Source organism: Ciona robusta, chromosome 3 (genome assembly GCF_009617815.1).
Source record: "Ciona robusta chromosome 3, ASM961781v2".
NCBI lineage: Eukaryota > Metazoa > Chordata > Ascidiacea > Phlebobranchia > Cionidae > Ciona > Ciona robusta.
Genome location: NC_143237.1, coordinates 10,208,391 through 10,230,863, shown reverse-complemented (window position 1 = coordinate 10,230,863; position 22,473 = coordinate 10,208,391). Strand labels below are relative to the sequence as shown.

General features: G+C 35.6%; 2 protein-coding genes across 3 annotated transcripts; one reads left to right on the top strand and one right to left on the bottom strand.

Annotated features, from left to right (window-relative positions):
* Positions 1-482: 482 nt before the first annotated feature.
* Positions 483-21,950, bottom strand: LOC149739282 (importin-4-like). 2 transcript variants are annotated; one of them, XM_089874011.1, is made up of 26 exons: positions 21,721-21,949; positions 21,252-21,370; positions 20,579-20,804; positions 19,828-20,010; positions 18,999-19,064; positions 18,282-18,383; positions 17,676-17,759; positions 16,973-17,122; positions 16,267-16,320; positions 15,808-15,917; positions 15,420-15,528; positions 15,146-15,278; positions 14,893-15,006; positions 14,466-14,606; positions 13,932-14,055; positions 13,507-13,618; positions 12,954-13,047; positions 12,419-12,561; positions 12,141-12,243; positions 11,377-11,531; positions 6,981-7,064; positions 5,714-5,836; positions 4,338-4,468; positions 3,101-3,314; positions 2,237-2,414; positions 483-1,925 (listed from the first exon to the last, which is right to left on the bottom strand). In XM_089874011.1, the coding sequence occupies exons 1-26, from the start codon at positions 21,817-21,819 to the stop codon at positions 1,798-1,800; spliced, it is 3,279 nt and encodes a 1,092-aa protein (XP_089730137.1). In that variant the 5' UTR covers positions 21,820-21,949; the 3' UTR covers positions 483-1,797. The 2 variants fall into 2 exon arrangements, with proteins under 2 accessions (XP_089730137.1, XP_089730138.1); XM_089874012.1 differs by lacking the exon at positions 6,981-7,064 and having other exon boundaries at positions 21,721-21,950.
* Positions 8,425-11,093, top strand: LOC149739283 (uncharacterized). The gene is made up of 3 exons (XM_089874033.1): positions 8,425-8,609; positions 8,932-9,174; positions 10,355-11,093. The coding sequence occupies exons 1-3, from the start codon at positions 8,455-8,457 to the stop codon at positions 10,554-10,556; spliced, it is 600 nt and encodes a 199-aa protein (XP_089730159.1). The 5' UTR covers positions 8,425-8,454; the 3' UTR covers positions 10,557-11,093.
* Positions 21,951-22,473: the final 523 nt, after the last annotated feature.

Genomic DNA, 22,473 nt, shown 5'->3' with positions numbered 1-22,473 from the left:
TATCTAAATATCCTAATTGTGTTTCAAACAATTAACAACGGTCTATGGGAGCCGTGAGGGTACGGTTTTGTAATTCTTTAAATATTCTTCTACAACTATAATATTATGCAAGCAAGAGTATAAATCCTACAGTGAGATGGGACACTTTGTAACACTATTTTCTCGTCCCATTCAGTAGTAAACAAAGAACATTCAATGAATTATAAAACCGTATCCTCATGACTCCCATAAACCGTTGTTAATTGTTTAAAACACAGTCAGGATATCTGGATATTATGTGCTAAAGGTGTCCCATCTTCCCCCATACTACTATATATTATGGAACCGCCGTTATACAGTCATCATTAATTTTACATACGGTCCTATTTGTTGGTCTACTTAGCTTTGTTCTTATATTCGTATAAACCAGATAACGTTAAACTATGAAGCTTGATCAGCAGTCGTTAGAGCGCCTGTCGCTACTAAGATAACTTGGCTTCGACTCGCAGTGAATGGAAATTTTAATTAAAGATCCACAAAATGTATCAAAAACCACAACGATTCAGAAGCAGCTTCTACGCATTTAGCCATTTTGAGTATAAAGTTTACCACTAGAGCTAATAAAAATGGTCCAGTGTCTTAAGAATGTGGTATAATTTTGGGTTAATGTGCCAACATGACTAAGAATTATGGCTTTTTTGGCGTCTTAAAACCGGAAAAGGCGGCCAATTTAACTACCATTAAAAACGAATGTAATAAACGCGATTGTCCGATATCATAGAGTTTAATCTTGGGGTAACGAACCAAAATAATTGAAAATTGTGGACCCTGTGACGTATTGGGCAGAAGGACCTCCGCCAATTTGAGTTTAATCTTTAACACTCAGTTGATAATGAAACAGTGTTTGAAATGTATCCACCACAACGATGGCTTATTTAATAAATGAAGCCGAACCACGTCCTGTACAAGCGAAAAAGGCGACGATTGCCCGAAAATAAAGAAAACATGCAACGAATGCACAGCAGAAAAGAATAAAAGCGATCAAAATTTTTCTAAAACTCGAATACGACCATGCACAGTTAGAATAACATCACCAACAGAGCTGTAGGCACTTTGTGAAAATCCGGGCAGATTAGAAAACTTAACCTGACAAGAAAACAACAACGACAGCTTCTTCACCAAACCAAACTGTGTAGCTTGTAGAAAAGGCCGACAAAACTAACCAACCAACGAGAAATTTTCAAATACCGGGAGGGCTTACCCGTTAATATGGAAAAGTTTAGAAACAACAGCGACAAACCAAATTGTGTACCAACTTGTACAAGTTGTCCACAAAATCAAGTAGCACAAGAAAATTACTGTTGGTCTTATCCGAAAGCGCGCAATTTAAACACAAAGGCGGTTCATTTTTACCAAACCAAACTTTGTAGGTTGAATGACAGGACAATCAGGATCAACAACCACAAGAAAATTCCGGGTAGGGTTGTTGGCATTGTGGTTTTAACAAACCAAATTTCATGGCCTGTGCAACAATATGCCCGGAAATTAAACAACGGAAAAAAATCTTGAATTTCGTGTGAATTGATCCGTCTACGGTCTGGAAAGTCTAGGCACAAAAGCGGCAGATTTTAACAAACCGAACGTTTAATCCTGGAGAAGAAGAAGATACCCAGAAATTTAAGAACAGGAAAAGATTCTGAATTTCTTGTAAACAATCCGCCCACGGTGAGAAATCTTTACTATGCCTAACATGAGTTACCAAAAGGTGTAGGAACCTTTACAAGCCATGCACCGATGTAGGAGCAGTGTGGAGTTAGGTTACTGGGCCAACATGCTGTGTAACACAGTGGTGGTTTCTTGGTCTAAACACGTGACTAGCTCGGACATCTTTTTCTCATCACGTGACCGGAGATCTCGAACCTCGGCTCGCAAGGCTGTTTTCACTTCTGTTAAAACAATTGAACAAATATGGAGGTTGCGGGTAAGATCTACCCAGGACTTTAAATAATAACAAACAAACAAAATACACAACCACCCACAAAGTTACATACATGGTAACTCGTAACCAAGTACGAGGTGCATAAAGCAGAACACACGTGGTATGTAACGACTGTCGTTGCCCGCCATGTGAGGATAATTAAGTTACATTCATTCATTTATATAAAACCTAATGAGAATAGCACTTTTAAACCAAACACATTCTTTAACCAATTGTTTATAATACCACTACGTGCCCAACAAACCGCCACAAACTTACTCGTGTCTACGTCATCATCTACGCTAACAGCGGCAAATATTTCAATGATGCGCGTCATCGTTTTGACGTCATCCCGCACTTGGTTATCCCGCATAAGAGTAGCGAGACAACCATATACAATGGGATCCTCGTCGTGATCTTCTTGTAAGGGAAGATGGTTCAATAAAACGGGGAGAACCTGGGGTAGGAAAACATAACACAATTTACGTAACGCATTTTTGTTTCTTTTAAATAAAAATTTATACAATCTATTTTTTATTTTAACAGCATTTTTTTTTCTTTTAAATAAAAACTTACACAATCTGCGTTTTACCGTTACTAACCGTCTTTTTACAGAGCTTATTTTTTCTTTACAGCCTATTAATTAAACGGACAAACAAAAGTTATTATATTATATTATTATTAGCATAATTATAAGCCTTCATAAAAAATTACACAGCCTATTTTTATCTTCTAACAACTGTTGTTTTACCGTTACTAGTACTAGCCGTTTTTTCGCTTTTGTAAACTTTCCCGTTCTTCGTTATCGTGACCAAACTAAGTTTCATTTATTCATTCATTACAGTTCATTCATAACAATAGACGTGACGAACAACCGGCGTCATGGCACAGTTGGCGCGCATGTCTCTAATCCAGAGGTTAATGCTAGTTACATTCATTCATTTATGACAACAGTAGCCTTTTTATATAGCAGGTGGGGGAAGACGGGACATCTTTACCACATAATATCCAAATATCCTGATCGTGTTTGATTTGTGAGGAAACGGTTTTGTAATTCTTTGAATGTTCTTTGTGTACCACCAAATGTGACGAGAAAATGAAATAAAAAGGTGTCCCGTCTTCCCCACCCTACTATACACATACCTGGGGTAACGGTACAAGATCCTTATTTGCCGATATGAGCCTCGCAACAGCCCCTAATATATTGTCCAACACTCTACGCGAATCTTCCTTCACCAAAGCTTGCGACAAACACCCCAATACATTGGGGTAATGTTGAGTGGATGCAGGACCGCCGTTCTGCAGCAATACGCCAAGCCCGTAGATGGAGTTGTTTCGAACCTCGGCCTCGCTGTCTCTGCAAGTAGAAAGTAATGTATATAAAGGTAGAAATGTGTAGTAGGGGGGATATGGGACACCTTTAGCAAATGATATTCAAATATCCTGATCGTGTTTTAAACAATAAACAACGGTCTATGGAAGTCGTGAGGATACGGTTTCATAATGTGATAAAGTAACTTATTATATTTGGGTTTAACAAACTAAAACGATGGATATCTACAAACATATAATAACGATATAATACATCATAATAAACCTAAAGTAAACGCTATACAACATAACTATACTGCAGTACCAACTAAACTAACTGGTGACTGTGCGCACACACGACACAACAAAAGCGTTAATTACTCGGCGCGGGCAGCAGGAATAAAAGCGCCGGAATGTTATGGAGGTGAGACGAGTTAGCGGTAAACTACTACCACACATAATTCTTTGAATATTCTTTGTTTACTACCAAATGGGACGAGAAATAGAATGAAAAGGTGTCCCATCTTCCCCCACCCTAGCTTATACTTGAATATTACTTAGCGGAAGTTAACAGTTATTACATTATCGGAATTTCCCCACTAGACACTTTCCGCCTACGCTCAATTATCTACGTATCAAATATGACGTCATTAACTATCAGCTCAATTACAATCAGGATATAATGCGGGAATTCCCATTTACTTATGAATACAAAATGCTAAGAATAAAGAGATAATAAGAATTTCAACGGTTTTTGACCAAAAAAATCACTAACGAATTATCCTCGCATGACCCACCGTAGGTCCTTACCCTTATAAAATATATGCTCTGTACCATATTAACAGCCACGTTTTTTAACTGACTATTTTCCCATATTTTTACCCAAAAAGTGTTATAACGACTGTTGTTTTGCTTTTGATACCCTTCTTTTTTTGTAATTTAATAATTAGATCTTCGCTACCGTTTTCAATGGGACGATCGAACAAATAAAACGTAATGTTTCTCTTCGTTGTTTCAATAATTTGATCTTTGTTTTCGGAGATACAAATAAAACATAATGTCATTCTACCTGCTTAGTTGTATGAACTTGGGCACAACATGCTGTAAAATCTCAGCAGAACCCCCAGGTCCCAATTTATCGATAGTTTCAGCGATCGTGCCGGCTCCAAACGAACGTTCAGATGACGAACAGATTGGTTTCTGTCGAAAGTGAAGTTTATAAAAATAAAACAATAATTTTGAGCCTAAAAATATACATAGAACAAGGTCGAAACAAGACGCGTTAACTATTGACCGCATAATGCGTTTATTGCTGTGGATGTCAGTCAAGTCACGTCATGCATAGACTGACCGTGACGTAAGACGTAATAAGAAAAGCGCTTCCACTACTCAGTATAAAAGGCGCAAAAACCTTCAGTAGGACCTCAAAGTACGGGCAGAGTGATAGTTGAAGTACAACGATAATTTACTAGCATAACAATACTAGCGAAATTATGTTTTTTTTGCTAAAAAATTTTTTTTTGTTTAAAATGTCTTTTTTTTCGTTACGGAATCGAGGCAGACAGGTTTCATTTTGTATCTATTATATAAAGTTAGTTAAAAAAGAAAAAAAATGAGCGTGTCGAATGCGAATACTACATTGTGCTCTAGTACCAATCGGTAGAACGTCGTTTCATAGTGTGAAATATATTATACGGTTAGAAAGATTGCGTTATCTTTGCTACGCTAATCCTATATAGACAAATTGCAGGGGTATAGTTACTTTATATTGGAGAGAATCTTGCACGTTAAGAAACTTATGCATTAAAAAAATGTAAGATGCAAACACAAGCGTAAAGTTAAATGTATTTTTGTGCAAGCATTATTCGTTCAACGTGTGGCGCTGTTGTTCTAACGTGTGGCGATGTTGTTCTAACGCTTGGCACTATGGCACGCAAAATCGTGAAGCGTTCCATAAATCATGAAGCGTTTCAAAAAAAAACGCGTGACGATGTACTTTGAACGCGTGGCGCTGTAGTTGAAAAACTAAAAATAAACGAAGCAGTTTCGGAACAATCAATTTTTAATTCCCGTCCCGCTTTTTATATCACATATGTACATCAGTACATGATGTATGACATTTGAAAAATCTATGAATAAATACATAAATATTTATCCTAATGAGGAACTACGTCACGGCATATCTATATTTAAGTAATACTCGACCGATGTTAATGGAAAATACATTTATTCAAGAGTTTCTAAACGTCAAGAAAATGGGCAGAATTTGGTTTACCACGTACGTAACTTTGTGAGGGATAATTTTGTTTTATCTTTTTAATATTTTTTAATGTATGGCTGACAACTGAGACAACCCATAAGTGACCACTAGGTTGCAGCAAATTGCTGGTGTTGTTTTAGTAAAGTATGACAATATGTGTTTTAGTACATTATAACACTACGCACCAGCTTCCCGATAAGAGTTGGCAGACAAGCCATGAAGTAAGGCAGAAACGACGATTGCAACTTTTCAGCAAGCACAGGGAAAACGTCGCCACAATATTCAATTAACATTTCGTCGTATTCGGCCTGTAAATAATCGTGTATTATGACGTCAAAGTAGTTAGTCGGCATTTTTATTTATAAAAATGTATTGGAATATTTTGGCCTAAATCGTATGCCCTGGACTTTCTCGCCGTAAAAGGAGCTCGCGCATATAGAATATAAACGGTGTAAGCACTCTTATAGAATATAGTAGGGTGGGGTAAGATGGGTCACCTTCAGCACATAATATCCAAATATTCTGATCGTGTTTTAAACAATTAACAACTGTCTATGGGAGTCGTGGGGATATAGTTTTATATTTCTTTAAATAGCCTTTGTTTACTACTAAATGGGACGAGAAAATAGAGTTAAGGATGTCCCATCTTCCCCCACCCTACAATATAAACGGTGTAAACAGTCTTACCCCACTGCCTCACTGCTTTTCATTTACCTCTGCAAACTGCCTCAAATCATAATAAACAATACCAGTTCTAATAATCCTATATGCGCCATTAATACTACATATCTGGGTTTGAAATATTCTTCTGCGACTTTAAAAACTTTTGTAAATGCTTCCCGATTGCTGCACTGTAGGTATTAGGGGTAATGGGACAACTCTGGTCTCAAATCACAGGCCCTGGCAATGTCATATATACGACCACAATATAGTAGAAGTTGTACTGAAGCCTTGGAACTTACTGTCTGATATTCCTGCAACACAAAACATAACTAATATATTTCTCACTGTAAAATATAGTGGGGGAAGATGGGGCACCTTTTTATTCTGTTTTCTCGTCCCATTTGGTAGTATAAAAAGAACATTCAAAGAATTACAAAACCGTATCCTCACGACTTCCATAGACCGTTGGTAATAGTTTAAAACACGATCAGGATATTTGGATACTATGTGCGAAAGGTGTCCCGTCTTCCCCACCCTGGTGTATACGTTTTACTTTTCTACCAGAAGAAAATATATCCGAAGATCGGTTTTAAAAATAAGTATTTCTATTTGGGTGTTGGGCCAATCCTGGCCTGAATCCTAGAACCCATGGCCTGCCACGCTCTGGGACCTCAGCCATATAGAATATAAAGGATTTATATTACTACTCTAAAAAGCATAAGCCAACGATATTTCCAAATAATTCAAGTTTTAATAACTTATTGAACGAATATTCCAACATAAAATTACCTGCTGCTCGTCTTCTTCGTCACCGTCGTCATCTTGGCATGCAGATTTCTGAAGCAGAACTTCGTTCAATGATTGCATTAACACCTGTATGGTAATATATAACATTGCATTAATCAAATGTTGTATTATAATAATAATTATATAACAATAGTTGCGTATAACAATAATACTCGGGGAGGGAGGGACGCCTCCAGCATATAATGAACAAATATGCTGATCGTTTTTTAAACTAATTCTATTTTTTCGTCCCATTTGGTAGTAAACAAAGAACATTCAAAAAATTATAAAACCGTATCCTCACGACTCCTTTAGACAGTTGTTAATTGTTTAAAACACGATCAGGATTGTTGGATATTATGTGTTAAAGGTGTCTCGTCTTACCCCACAGAACTATATCTGTTTTATAAGCAATGCTACGACTGGAATTAAACGATTCTGTTGCAATGCTTGACCAAAGCACGAAACATATCATGTGATCATTTAGATAAGAATGTGTGACGTAATTATATAAAAAGATAGAAATGTCACTAGTAACACGTGGTATGATGACGTCAGTAATGCACGCGGTTGTCCGCCAGTCTGCGAGGGTTGAGTTATGATATGCAAATTAGTTCGTGTAAATTAATCATTCAACGGCTCATCTGGTATAAAAACGTAATGTATTTCCGACGGTTTGTCTGGAGTTATAATATGATATGCAAATCAGGCAGAAGAAACGTCGGAAATAAACTACGTTTTTTACCAGAATAATTTAAAGAATATTTGCATTACGACTGGTAGCAGACGTAACGGAATAGTTCGTGCGGTGACTATAGGCTTGCATAAATATTTAAGAACGAAGGGAAGCGTGTGTTTTTGTTTCGTTTTGTAAGAAATTTCAAAAAAAGTAACAGGTAAAATGTCTTGCGCAAGCCTTAAGCTTCGTGTGATGCTTAATTTTGTGGAGGATAAAAGCAAAACACGCAGTAGACAGATTCAATATGACTTACACAACGTACAGAACACCCAGTATAATTAAAAAGGGGACGATGAATGTGATGTACGTGTGATAATTTAAAGATTTTGTCTTCACCCATTTTATATGTTGTGGCAATAATACGAGGATGTAAGAAAACGCGCAGTAGATAGTTCTTTATGGCTTTATATACGTTGCAATGTAAAATACCTTGTGTGTTTAAAGTAAGGTTTACGAATGCATACGTATAGAAAATTCAAGGTTTTTCGTCTCTCCACTTTATATCGTGCGGAAATAATATAGACTTCGTATTTGCTTGGAGTATTTTTTGGCATGTTTATTGTAAAGTGTTCAAATGCAGATAAAGCCACGCGTAATTTGCCGCAAAGCAGAAATCGTTAAAAAAAGGAAATTAACGTCACGACGGTGTATAGCGGAGAACTCTATCGGGAATATTTTGCAAAATTTAATATAGTATTTTTTTGCAGGTTTTTTAGCAATTAATTGCATTTGTTTACCATGAATAATCTGAAAGTTTCTCTCATCTGCGCATGCGCGTTGATCCTGCGCAGTATGGCGAACGGCACCTTTGTGGCGTCGTCGTTAAAATACGACTTCGTGAATGGAAACCCAGTCCTTCAAAAAAATTCGATACCAACCGATAAAGATATTGTGTAAGTGGTAGAATGGTGTGCTAGTTTTAGTGTCGATCTTATTTTCGTTCGGGCAAAAATTTAATTTAAGTTTCGACTGTAGAAAATTTGCAATTGTTTTGTCTGAAAAATTGCAATTTTATTACGTATGTGCAAAGTTTGCCATTCTTTTTTTTTTTTTTAATTTTCAATTCTATTTTTTTTTTTTAATTTTCAATTCTATTACGTCTGTGCAAAACTTTGCAATTCAATCTTGTCTGAAAAACTTTTAATTCTATTTCGTTTTTAAAATTTGCAATTCGTTTTCCTCTTAAAAAAATGCAATTATATTCCATCTGTACAGACAAGCGTGCGGTGGGGACGAAACGTGCGAGGAATACGAGAAGACATACGCCCTCGTACTCAAAGACAACGCATTTGCAAAGTCATTGGAGATGGTGGACGTGACGCCGGGTGAACATAGTGGAGACGGTGAAGTTAGAGAGAAGAGATCGCCATCTTGCCCCGCATATGATGATAGTATGACTAATATATCAAGACGAAGCTTATCACCGTGGACTTATATAAGGAACGTCGATCGAACAAGGTTTGGATATTTTTTAACTGAGTGATTGTTTTGCTTTTGCTACAAGGCATAATGTAAATAATGTTTTTTAACGACTCGTCTGGTATAAAAAAAGACTAAAGTCTTGCCGGATGGAAGACGAAACGTCGGAAATACACTACGTTTTTTCATACCAGATGAGCCTCTACAAATTCTTAAGTAAATGGGGACCTGCTTGTTGCCCCGAGTATTGGGAAACTTTAAAAAAAGGAACAGATAATGCGTATCAGCAAACTATGTCAAAGGGCATGACCGTTTATGTAATAAAACCGAAACGTGCTGTGAGCTTAAAACACGCGTAAAACCACGTAATACTATATTGTCAATGGGATTACGTATTAAACATGTGACTGCTGGCACCGGGCACGACCTAGACATTTTCCTGGTTTCCTCGGCAACTACAGCTCGCGGTTGTTGCAACACGAGATTGTAATAATGAGGGAAATTTACTGGTGGTTTTTATGGAAGATTTATTTAGTAGTGGTTATAAACAGTCGTTGAAACTTTGCTGCTGGCAGTTTTTATAATAAATTTACTGGTGGTTTTTGACAGCGGTGTAGGGAATTTACTGGTATAGTTTACTAGTTTTAACAGTTTTTATAGAAAATTTACTGGTGGTTTTTAACAGCCGTATTGGAAATTTACACGTAGTTTTTTTATTAAAGGTTAAATCAAACCACTGTTTTAAAGCGTTGAATATTTTAGATCTGTTCCATTTTTGTACATGCTTATAAAATTAAAGTTAAACCAGAAGAATAATTTTGGGAGGATTTTTATTTATGGTCGATACCCTGAGCTCTATCTTACGTATTTACCACATTTAGCAGTATAACAATTCCTTTTTTAAGCGTGTTTTATTTATATGGTGTTTGTAAGACTGTCGTTTTTCTGCTAATTCCTTTTTCTTTATTTATTTACCTAACTTAAACTTCGCTATTTTATTCGAAAACCTAAATAAATTTGACCCACTGTTAATTCATGCACCTATACATAAGCTTTTCTTTCTTGCATGCAACCTTAAAGGTGGCTGTACACAGTATCCGGCATGCGAAGTCGTATGCAAACCCATTACCGAGTTCTGCATGCGGCAGCGAAATCCGGACAAAACGGACAAATTCCGGATACTGTGTACAGCCACCTTAATCCGATTTTTTTTCAACAGATTACCAGTTGTTATGCTGGATGCAGTTTGCCTTTGTGGCGGGTGCTATGATTTATCCAGTCCTTCATTAGCAGAAGACATCAACCTTTACAGTACACGAGTACCTGGGACGATTCCTGTGCGTAGGATACGACCGGGCAAGCCGTCGGTGCCTGACTATGTTAATCTACACACCGGGTGTAGGTGCGTGGTTCCTCTGTAGTTATAAGACGGGTGTTCTGTTTCATACACCTCGTGTCTGTTTACAAGTTACCACGGATGTAACATATTTATCCTCGCGTGGCGGGGCAACGACAGTTATAACACGGGTGTTCTGTTTCTTAAACCTTGCTTACGAGTTGACGCAAATGTAACTTTGTAGGTGATTGTTTTTTGGAGTTTTTTTTAATTTTTATACAACAGATTTAATAGAACTGATTAGAGTAATTCAAGTAAAAATTCCTTGCCGATAGACCACTGGCGCGCCGTAAGACCTCGCCCATACAAATAGAATGTTGTGAAATCATATATTTTTGTTAATTTTTTTCATGTATACGTTGTTGCTGCCAAGTGTAAAGTGTCCTGTAAGTGTTAAAGAGATCGTCTGACAATTTTGTTTTATTTTGTTTGTTTTTTATCGTAAAGCGCAACTTTTCGTCTGCCATACGACGAGACTTATCACGGTTTGCAGTGTTCACTTTTATTACTTATGTTTTTCGTTATCCGTACTCAAAATTAATAAATTGACCAATTATGCAGTTGAAGTATAAATGTTCGATTGTTTGTATTAAATATTGCTGCAGACTAAGCTTGTATAAAACCCATGTTTTTTGATCGTGTTTAGAAAATTACCACGATTTTGCATTTGGTTTTTAGATAACATTTTTTTTGGAAAAACAAAATTAAAAAGGATTTTTGCTTTAGCCCAGTGTTTGATAAAAAAAAGGACTTTTAGTAGTTAAACAAATTTTAAATATTTTTTGTTGGTGTTATTTTTTTTATCAGTGTAATTTTCTTTGTTGGTATAAAAAGTCAAACGTTACCTGCACGTCTTGTTCTTGATTGGTGAAAGTAGCCACCCCGCACTGTTCAATCATCACCTTCATTGTTGTTATAGCTGACATTACTACGAGGCGATCTTCGTCTTTTGAAATCGTCTTACAAACTACCGGGAATATTTGAGCGAGGAAATTGGGGTCTGGAAGGAAAGGGTAAAAATTAGTTCATGCGGCTCTGGGGTTCGAACCTGGTAATATAATACTGTAGGGGAAGATGGGACACCTTTGGCACATAATATCCAAATATCCTGATCGAGTTTTAAACAATTAACAATGGTCTACGGGAGTTGTGAGAATACGATCGTATGATCCTTTGAATGTTCTTTGTTTACTACCAAATGGAACGAGAAAACAGAATAAAAAGGTGTCCCATCTTCCCCCACCCTACTATATATAATACTGTGGGGTACGATTGGTACTGTTAGATCGTATTAACAATTAACCAATAGACGGAAGATGTTAAATATTCAACAGAACTTACGGAAGACCTAGTGGTCACCAAGAGGTTGTACAAACTCATTCATAAAGTAACATATGTGGTAACTTGTATGCTGGCACGAGGTGTAGGAAACAGAACATCTGTGTTATAACGACTGTCGTTGCCCCGCCACGCGAGGATAAATAAGTAACATACATGGTAACTTGTAAGCGGGCACGAGGTGTTAAACCCGTGTTATAACGACTGTCGTTTTCCGGCCACGCGAGGATAAATAAGTTGCGTTTATTAATATACACTACAGCTAACTCACATAGTTCGTTTTGTAGAATGAAAGCAGTTTCCACAAACTGTCCACACGTTGCTATGGCAGCCTTTCTTACGTCACAATGTGGGTGTTCTATGTGTTTGAATATCTGGGAAAGTCGAAAGTTAGGAACAGGTTAATTGGAATTTACAATTCTAGATAAATTCGATTAGAAAGAATATTCTTAACAATTCGGTTAGAAAGGGCTTTGAATTAGAACTGTTTGATATATATGATTATGTGTTGGTATAAAATTAAACAAATTTACAAACACCAAAACTAACCTCCTCAAATGCCTCAGCCAAATATGGTTGGAAAGCTTTAGGTGCGTGCTTGGATAAATCGCCCAGAGATTCACAAGCGTCAGACTTTTCGTCCATGTAAGAATTTTCGACGGAGAAACCGTTGACACCTTCATCTTCCTCATCTATTTGTTTAAAGGTGAAAACTTATTTATATTTCGAAATTTTTTTATATTGATAAACAGGCAGCAAGAATGAATGAATGGAACTTATTTATCCTCTCATGGTGGGGTAAGAACAACATGTATCATGCTAGGTCTACTGTGCCAGGACAACAATAGTCGTTATAATACACCGTGTGGCCGCTTACAGGTTATATTTATTAGGGAAATATTTGTTATCCATTCTTGTAAAGTAAGGCAATTTGGACAGCTCAAAAGGGAACACTGGGTTGGATTATGTGTCTTGCCAAAGGACACGTATGCCCACAATGGTAGCAGCTTAAAATGTGGGCTAGAGACAGGTGCGCTAACCACTTTGTCACAGCACCAAAACAAGATCAAACACAACACATCACCTGCTTCATGATTTCCATTCGTAAGGTCGGTTTCATCAAGGAAAGAGAAATTGTGGATTCCTCCAGTTGCATCATCCTCATCAGAGAAGAGAGGCTGAGAACAGTGAGAAAAAGGCATTAAAAGAAAAAAATCATAAAAAAAGAAAAAATTATAAAGAAGAAAAGGGCATAAAATAGAGAAAAAACTTACAAAATACTACACACACACAAAATGTGCATAAATAAGAAAAAAGAAAGACAAAACATAGAAAAGGGTCCGTATGTATATATATATATACCATTCAAAAGTGAATAGAACATTTAACTAGATATATATAGTAGGGTGGGGGAAGATGGGACACCTTTAGCACATAATATCTAAATATCCTGATCCTGTTTTAAACAATTACTAACGGTCAATGGGAGTCGTGGGTATATAGTTTTATAATTTCTTGAATGTTCTTTGTTTATTACTAAACGGGGCGAGAAAATAGAAGTAAAATGTGTCCCGTCTTCCCCCACCCTACTGTAATAGACATAAACTAGAAGACTACTAGTAGTCTAAGACACTTACAATGATACCCTCAGATGATTGAACGGAAGTCAACATATTCTTCACAATAACCGACATAAAAGGAGCCATGTCCTCACCTACGAGGGAGGTTACTGCTGCGAATAATCCAAACCTGTGGAAAATATATGGTGTTTGACTGGAATAACACAACAGGATCCTTTAACTGTTTGAGTTACATTATGTTTAACAGTATAGTAGGGTGGGGGAAGATGGGACACCTTTTCAAGCTATTTTCTTGTTCCATTTGGTTGTAAATAAAACAAATTCAAGGAATTTAAAACCGTATCCTCACGACTTTATTAGCCAAAACTGTGTGTGACTAATTCCATTTAATCAATTTGTACAAAAAACGCCTATTTGTGATTCAACAAAACAGACTTTTAACATTGTCCAATAATAAAAATAAATGAATATAATTAACTTACACCGCTCTTCTCTGGTCCGGATCATTCGTTTCCGTTGACAAAAGCGTCATCCCAAGGTTAATACAATCACTTGGTAACTGGGCGTTCAGTTTGCCCAAAGTACGAACCAAAACACCCAAAGTATCTGTAAGGGTAAGTAGTAAAACATAACATAAATTTTTGGCTTTAAAAAAATAAACGAGAGTCGTTATAACACAGAAGAATCATCTAACTGAAAAAGCAGAAGTTAAGTAGCGGGGCTGTTGAACCTTTGAAGCAATTAATAGTGGGTTGAAATTAAACAATTATGTAATATGGGTCCAACAAAAATAATCAACCACAAAGTTACATACGTGGTAACTCGTAAGTGGGCACGAGGTTTATGAAACAGAATATCCGTGTTATAACGACTGTCATTGCCCCGCCATGTAAAGATAAATAAGTTACATACGTGGTAACTCATAAATGGGCACGAGGTGTATATGAAACAGAACACCTGTGTTATAACAACCTACCATCAGATATTAATGATTTCTAACCACATAAATACCATACCAAGAGCTTGTGTGTGCAACACGGTGAGTTCCCCTTCATCCTCCTCACCAACGTGGTTTTTATCCAAAGTAGACAAGCATTGTTGGATGAGTTGTAAGATTTCATCGAGATAAGGAAGAAGTTTGTCCTCTGCTGCGTTGGCTGAAAAATGTTTTGAACATTAAGTAGCAATTAATTCTTTTATTACAGTTGTATTTATATGCATGATACTGACTTATACTGACTTCTGTTCGAACAAATGATGTTTTTTTTTTATTTTAAATTTATATTAACCTGCCAGTTACAACATTAAAGTATCTTATAAAAAATCCGAACGACTCTTAAAAAAAATCTGCATATTTATAAAAAAAATTGAAAGACTATAAAATAAATTCTGCATGCCAATAGAAAATAAAAACCGGCAATGATGTAATAAATGTAAGCTCACCTGCTGCACCTATAGCACTGACCAATAATTCCTTGGTGTGAATATCTGTTGTTGATTTTAAAGATGACAATAAATGGCCCATTAGTTGCTCAAGATATGGTAGTATGCCGGACTCTGTGATAAAAAAGAACTTCTTTTATTAAAGTTATCTACAGACACAGGAGCTAATCTGTCTATTGTACAAATATTTTGGAAAATTTCACCAAAAAAGCAAATTGTATCTGCCAAAAAAATGCTTTGTGGCCAAACTCACCCAAGCTTTCGGCAAAGTTCTCCAACGCATAATACGCCTTTGTCATGCTCGCACTACTAGGCTCCTGATGCAACTGCTGAAGCACGCCAAACAATATCGGCATCACTTGCTCCGCAAACTGGTTCAAATCAGGCTGGAAAAAATAAAAAAATTAACATAAAAACTAACAAATTGGCACTGTAATACGTTCTGTTTGATAAGTAAATTGGTGTAAAAAAGAAAAAAAAACATTTGTTCTTTCAGATCTACAAATTTAATACATTAAGTTACTGACCTGCAAATATTCGGAGAATTGTCCGAGTGCGAACATTGCTGCGTTACGGACTTTAGGATTATTGTCAACGGCTCCTCGACATACGAGCTCAACGAATGAATGAAGATGACTAGGGGTGGAAACAAATTGAATATATAGTAGGGTGGGGGAAGATGGGACCCCTTTCACTCCTTTTTCTCGGCCCATTTAGAAGTAAACAAAGAACACTCGAAGAATTATAAAACCGTAGCCTCACGTTTCGTGTATAACGTTATTAATTGTTTAAAACACGATCAGGATATTTAGAAAATATGTGCTAAATGTCTCCCATCTTCCCCCATCCTACTATATATATATGATCACCTAACAAGGCTACACCAACAGTACATTATCACAAAACTTCACATACTTAGCTCTAATGAACTCTGATGTCCCTTCACATAAACAAGCAAGAGTTAAAAGCAACCCACGGCGATGACGTGCTTCATTGGCCGCCACGCATGACTGCACGAACGGCATCTGGAATCAGAACTTAAATTAGTGGCTGTTAAAAGGTGAAATTGTGAATTGACGTCAGTTAAAAACTAGCATTTTTGTCCTAGCAACTTTTCAAAACGATTATGACATATTGGAGGTTCATTTGTAAATTAGTGTCAGTTAATACCATAAATAAGTGACATAAAGTATATTGGTGGCTGTTCAAGGGCAAAGGGGTATCTCTATATATTTTTAAATATTAGATCACTAGTTTAAATGGTTATGGAGAACCTATAGGATGTAAAACTGCAATCATATTTGATTATTCAAACTGAAAACAAGCAATTTTTACCTAGCAACTTTTTTTTAAAGTATTTAAAAAAGAACTTACAATTTTTGTGAATAGTTTTTCTGGTGGGAGGTGTAAAGCTAAATCGTCAATTACCTGAGATAAGTGAATAAGTTAATTGTGTTTACTGGTTTAATTTAATACCCATTTAAATAAACTTGGAACTGAACCTAGTGAGGCAGCAGGGGGGTGCCAAACATTACTACACAGCTTTGTTATCAGTAAACATCACCACCAATGTGATGCAAATAGTTTGACAGCCTATGTTTAACACGATTATTGGAACATATTTTGACAACATTTTTTAAGATAAATCGTTGAATTTTGAGATAAATTGTTGCCTTTTGAGATAAATTGTTGCCTTTTGAGATAAATCGTTGAATTTTGAGATAAATCGTTGCTTTTTGAGATAAATTGTTCCCTTTTGAGATAAAACGCTACATTTTGAGATAAATTGTTCCCTTTTGAGATAAAACGCTGCTTTTTGAGATAAATTGTTCCCTTTTGAGATTAATCTCTGCTTTTTGAGATAAATCGTTCAAGGTAAAACATGTTAACAGGCTAGACGAAAAGTTTTGGATGAGAGGTAAAAGGGGGGATGCTTTTATAAAGATTCGGGAACATTGATGTTAAACAAGAGGAGTGATCCAAATTATCGCGATCAAAAAGAAAAAGAAAAATCGGGAATAAAAAAAAAAAAAATAATTTCTGTTTTTTAAGGTTAAGCATTGATGTAAACAAACCATACATGTAAAGCAGATGCGAGAGGCGTGTGGGATTCTGCTGAGTCACCAATAAAACCTGCTTCGTCATCAGAATCTGCATCATCGATTTCCGACACCAGTATTGGACCGAGGACGTCAATGATTGGACTGATTAAGTTTAACTTGAGGATCGCCTGCGTTGGAATTATATGTGTTATACATTAATTGCAAGTCTTATAAACATTTTTTGGTATAAAGTAATTTAAGTACGAAATTGCATCCTTACAAACTAGAAGAAATCGGTAAAATGACAAAATTAATTTCAGACTAATTGCAACTTCTGCTGAAATAGTGCGCCGTATGAAACGTTTTTTTTAATATTTTTTTAGTAAATTTAATATCGCATTCCCAAAAACTATGAGAAATCGGCAAAATGACAAAATAGTTTGCAATATTATGTAGCAATCACACAACATCAGGAGCAACAAATTATAAAGTTATGTGAATACCCTATAGTAAGCCATAACAATTTATTTTATATGAGAAATTTACAAAATAATTTGCAATCGATGAAGAAGTCACACAAGATACAACAAACTATAAAGTTATGTGATATGTAAGTCACACAAGATTAATTTAAGAGCAACAAACTATAAAGTTATGTGAATAGCTTGTAGAAAATCCTGATAATTTGTAAGTAAGTGGGTAAATGTCAGTTTATTTTATAAGAAATTAAGCAAATGTTACCTTTTTCTTCAACTTGATAATCCATTGCAGTAAAACAAGTGACCTCACTCGCGTCTCATCTTCCAAACCATTGTTGTTTGCAATCTATTAAATAATTACGTCATTATATCCTGTAGGTATATCAGAAACGCAACAACAAACAGCATGGTGAATGAAAACAGATGCAAACTGAGTCAATTAGTCTGAATAAATTGCAACACACTTGTTCAAAGCCAAACCAGATATAAGTAAATTAGTATTCTCAAATGGTGAAACTAAATTAAGGTTGCATTACCTTTCAATATCATTGATACAAATATATTGGTCTTCCTGCACTTAACTAAGCATTTATTGTTTTTAAACAGTCTATATGGGTGAGGTCCTTGTGGGGGGCTGTGATTTACATACGTTGTAACTTGTAAACTGGCACGAGGTGTATGAAACAGAACACCTGTGTTATAACGACTGTCGTTGCCCCTCCATGCGAGGCTAAATAAGTTACTTACATGGCAACTCGTAAACTGGCACGAGGTGTATGAAACAGAACACCTGTGTTTTAACGACTGTCCCTGCCCGCGATGCAAGGATAAGCAAATTACATACATTTGTTAAGTTGCCCACACCAACCTGGAGTGAAAACAAAACAAGATCTTTCACGAACGGAGCAATAAATGAAACTTCAGTTTCGATCAAACTTTCAAAGATTTCTAAAACTTCGGCTGCGTGGCTCTAAAAAAAAACAATGACACTTCTTGAATTTTCTTTGAACCAAAAAACTTAAAAAAACAGCGTATCATTGAAATGCTTACTAATTAATGCAGTGTAGAAAATTCGTGGGTTGGCCTGCCTACCCTGCTACCCCTGGTTTAATGCCTATGTGGTTCAAGTTGGCTATGTTTACATACCACTATTAGTGCAGTTGTTACATAGACGCCAATGGAATATAAAATCAAGTGTAAACTATCTAAATAAGTGAAAAAAAATGGCTGGTGCAGTTGGGTATTTTTACAAACTAATTCTATTCTATATGAGGTCTTTTAGCGTTGCAACCCATTGGGACCTTTGATTCAGATCGGACTTATCCCATTACAACATTGTATATGCACATTCTATATATGGGTGAGGTCCTTCAGTGGGACATGCCATTGAACCTTGAATTTGGGCCAGAGTTGGCTCATTACCCCAACATTGTATATGCACATTCTATTCTATATGGGTGAGGTCCTACAGTGAGGCACGCCATGGAACCTGGGATTTAGACCAAGATTGGCCCATTACCCACCTATACAAACAACTACATTAACAGTGGTTATATAAAATATAGCAATAAACATGGAGCTTTACCTCATCATGTTCCAACAAAACCTTCACAACTTCCACACATTTTGGGACCAAGGGACGAACTAAGCGCTGTGAAAAATAAACAAATTTAGTTAAAATACCTAAAATAAAAACTTTAGTTTAAAAAATAAACAAGTTTTCGATAAAAGAGAGTAAAGACATTAAAAAAACAAAAATTAAAATATTTAGATTGACAAATTACTAAGTTTAGTGGTAAAACAGATCTTAAAAGTTTATTGAGGGTACAAAGAAATTGATTATCCACAATGGATAATATTTAATCAGCATGGCTTATAAAGTAAAACCACGGATCAAATACCAAGATATTAATACAAAGCAATTTCTAATTCCTATGCTACAAACATGACATATCTATAACATGCATAGGATCAAGTGAATTCTTTATCACTCTGTAAAACTAATTTCTGGTATTAAACCGATTTTTTAACAACATATTTAGAATATTCTATTCTGTACGGGTGAGGTACTACAAGAACTAGTATGTAGGCCAGATTCGGTTCATAATTCCAAATATATTTAGAAATTTCAAAAAAAAGGTTTATTTAAATAAACACTTCAAAAACAAAAGGTTTCACAAAACACATATAGTATTGTGGGCCTTCGTGGGATAATATAAAAAACCTTTAGCACATAATACTCTGATCGTGTTTTAAACAATTAAAAATGGTCTACAGAAGTTGTAACGAGGATATTGTTTTGTAATTCTTTAAATGTTCTTTGTTCACTAACAAATGGGATGAGAAAATACAATAAATAGGTGTACCATCTTACCCCACCCTACTATATATATTCACCCAAAGCATCCACATACCGATTGTTCATCCCCGAGAAAAGGCACCAAAGCATTAAACGCTTGTACAGAGTAGTAAGCACAATCAGGATTCTGTGGTGCAGCCATTAGCGTGTTGCTTATCAATGCAAGGATAGCATTATATTCATTGTCCAAGTATTCCCCTGCCGTTTCACACACTATGCTTAACAGGTGCATTCCACACTGTGAAACAGATGCAGTTAAAAGACTGTAACAACTTGTTAAATATAGATTATTAATCTGTAATATTAAATATATAGGTTTATTACAGTAATATTAAGAAAACTGTGAAAAAGATGGAGTTTAGAAGTTGTAGGTTTATAACTTGATGTAATAACTTGTATTAAATACAAATAATTGATTAGTTTACTTATTTAGCATTGATAAAAGAATGATTAGTCTGTAATCAGAAACACAAGAATTTGAATATAATGACTTTTTCCTTTATAACAATAGTAATAACTCAAACATAAATTATTAATTTGTAATCATAAACATATAAATATAATAATTTCTTGCAAGTTTATTACAGTTTTTTTTTAATAACTTGCTTTAAACTTAAACAATACGAAGACATATTTGCCTTTTACTAATAACCACATTAAACATATTATATATATATATACTGAATTTTTAATCTATGCACATCTCAATATAACGTGGACTATGGACTATGCTGCTTTTGTCATTCTTCATACCATTCAAGCATTTTTTTAATTGAGTTTAAATTAGTTTTCCCAAACTTTCACACCTCCACTTGTTTAGTGTTGCTTGTTTTAATGCTGGTTTCAATAAACTGTAGAAGTTCTGGCCAAGTCCCGTCATCCACCAATTCATGCTTGGCTACAGACCCAACAATCTGCATGACCGACCTTAAACAAGTCGCGTCACTTTCTTGCCCCAACCTCTGGAGAAGTGCCGACCGCATTGATGAACGGTCACTCTCGCTGTAGCTTTTCCAACATTTCATTATTTTTCTAAAAACAAAATTTGACAAAAAAGTGAAAAATAAATTAATTAGGCTATTGTTTGTTGTTATTGTGGCAAACAACCATAGTGGTAATTTAAAAAAAAAAACATTAATTACGGATTTTGTAACAAAAAATGAAATACATCAATTACTGTTTTGTCGTTTTTGTGCCAAACAAGCACAGTTGTAATTTGTAAATGCAGAAGACTTCCACATAACAAAAAACTTGACTAATTTTTAAATGCAGAAAGGGGAAAGGGATGGATTATTGTTTTCCTACAACAAACAATACAACCCATAACATACTTTTTCCAAACAATTTATAAGAAATAGTGAAAACACAAAAGTGATTTCGTTTTTTAAAACAAATTTGATGCCAATGCTTACAGATTAAAACAGTATAGAAATATCAACCTATTTTAATTTTTGATGCCGATATTTGTGTAAGCATTACCTTCGAAACACAACAGCCGCAAACTGCCGAACTTGAATTGCAGAATCACTGCACAAGACACTAAACAGTGAAGACATGAACGCATTATGTTGACTCAACTTCCGTAACTCTTCTGTAGCCTGTTAAGAGAAAAGAACGATAAATAACAATTTTGCAAATATAATAAAAGGTTAAGAAGAAGCTTTTAAATAAAAAATATGTATATTAATATATATATATATATATATGTGTGTATATGCATTTTATGCAAGTTATATATTTAAACCCATATTACTTGAAATATTATTATCATGTATATACATATAAAAAGTTTGTATTCAGATTTCAGAAAACATTTTTTAAACTTCATCTGGTGAATTTTAAAACAAACAACTCATTTACACAAAAACTTGTGGCAAAACTATTGTGAAAAAATTTTCCTTTGTGCATAAAATAAAACTTGTTACTAGTCTTTTGTTTAAATACTTACTTGTTCAATGACTTCATTATCGGGCACTTGTAGTTGACCAAGCACTTTATGGAGATGGTTAGCCAGGTCAGGATCTGCAGGGGCTAAGTTTGGAGTCATGGCCACAATATTTATACACAATGTACTAATTTAATTGAAGATACTGAAATATGTTGTAAATGGTGTTGCAGGGTTTGAGGCCAAACTGTCAATAGTGAGAAGCTGCTATAGAGTAATAAAGCTGTTAAAAAAAATTGGCACTGGTGAAGAATCTTCCGGTACATAGCAGAATAAGCTGGTGGAAAGTGTTAGTGGTTGGTGGTTAGTGGTTATAGGGGTTAGTGGTTAGCAAATAAGGTGGGGGGGAAGACTCTTCACTAGCACCGAATCCCCCCCACCTTATTCGCTAACTACTAACCCCTAACCACTATGACCACTAACTACTAACCCCTATAACCACTAACCCCCTAACCATCACCACCTAACCCCCTAACCTAGGGGTTAGTGGTTAGCAAATAAGGTGGGGGGGGGCGGAGATTCATCACTAGCACCGTTGATTTTTACAACTATCAAAAATTGTTGACGACTCGTATTTATACATATTATATTATGCATGCAGTATCAGTAAATTACGTATATTAATCCCTTATACAGGCTGCAAACGCCAAAAAATGGCCCTGTAATTGCTTGGTACGTGTTTAGTAAGTAATACTTCAAAGTTGTAACTTTTTGCAGCTAAACTCAGAAGTAAACACAATACAATACAAGTCTAAT

Coding starts and splice junctions, on each gene's coding strand:
- LOC149739283 (XM_089874033.1), top strand. CDS start 8,455: ATGAATAATCTGAAAGTTTCTCTCATCTGCGCATGCGCGTTGATCCTG. Junction 8,610..8,931: donor CCAACCGATAAAGATATTGT/GTAAGTGGTAGA, acceptor CCATCTGTACAG/ACAAGCGTGCGGTGGGGACG. Junction 9,175..10,354: donor AGGAACGTCGATCGAACAAG/GTTTGGATATTT, acceptor TTTTTTCAACAG/ATTACCAGTTGTTATGCTGG.
- LOC149739282 (XM_089874011.1), bottom strand. CDS start 21,819: ATGACTCCAAACTTAGCCCCTGCAGATCCTGACCTGGCTAACCATCTC. Junction 15,279..15,419: donor AATTCTCCGAATATTTGCAG/GTCAGTAACTTA, acceptor TATTTTTTCCAG/CCTGATTTGAACCAGTTTGC. Junction 11,532..12,140: donor CATTCTACAAAACGAACTAT/GTGAGTTAGCTG, acceptor CTTTCCTTCCAG/ACCCCAATTTCCTCGCTCAA.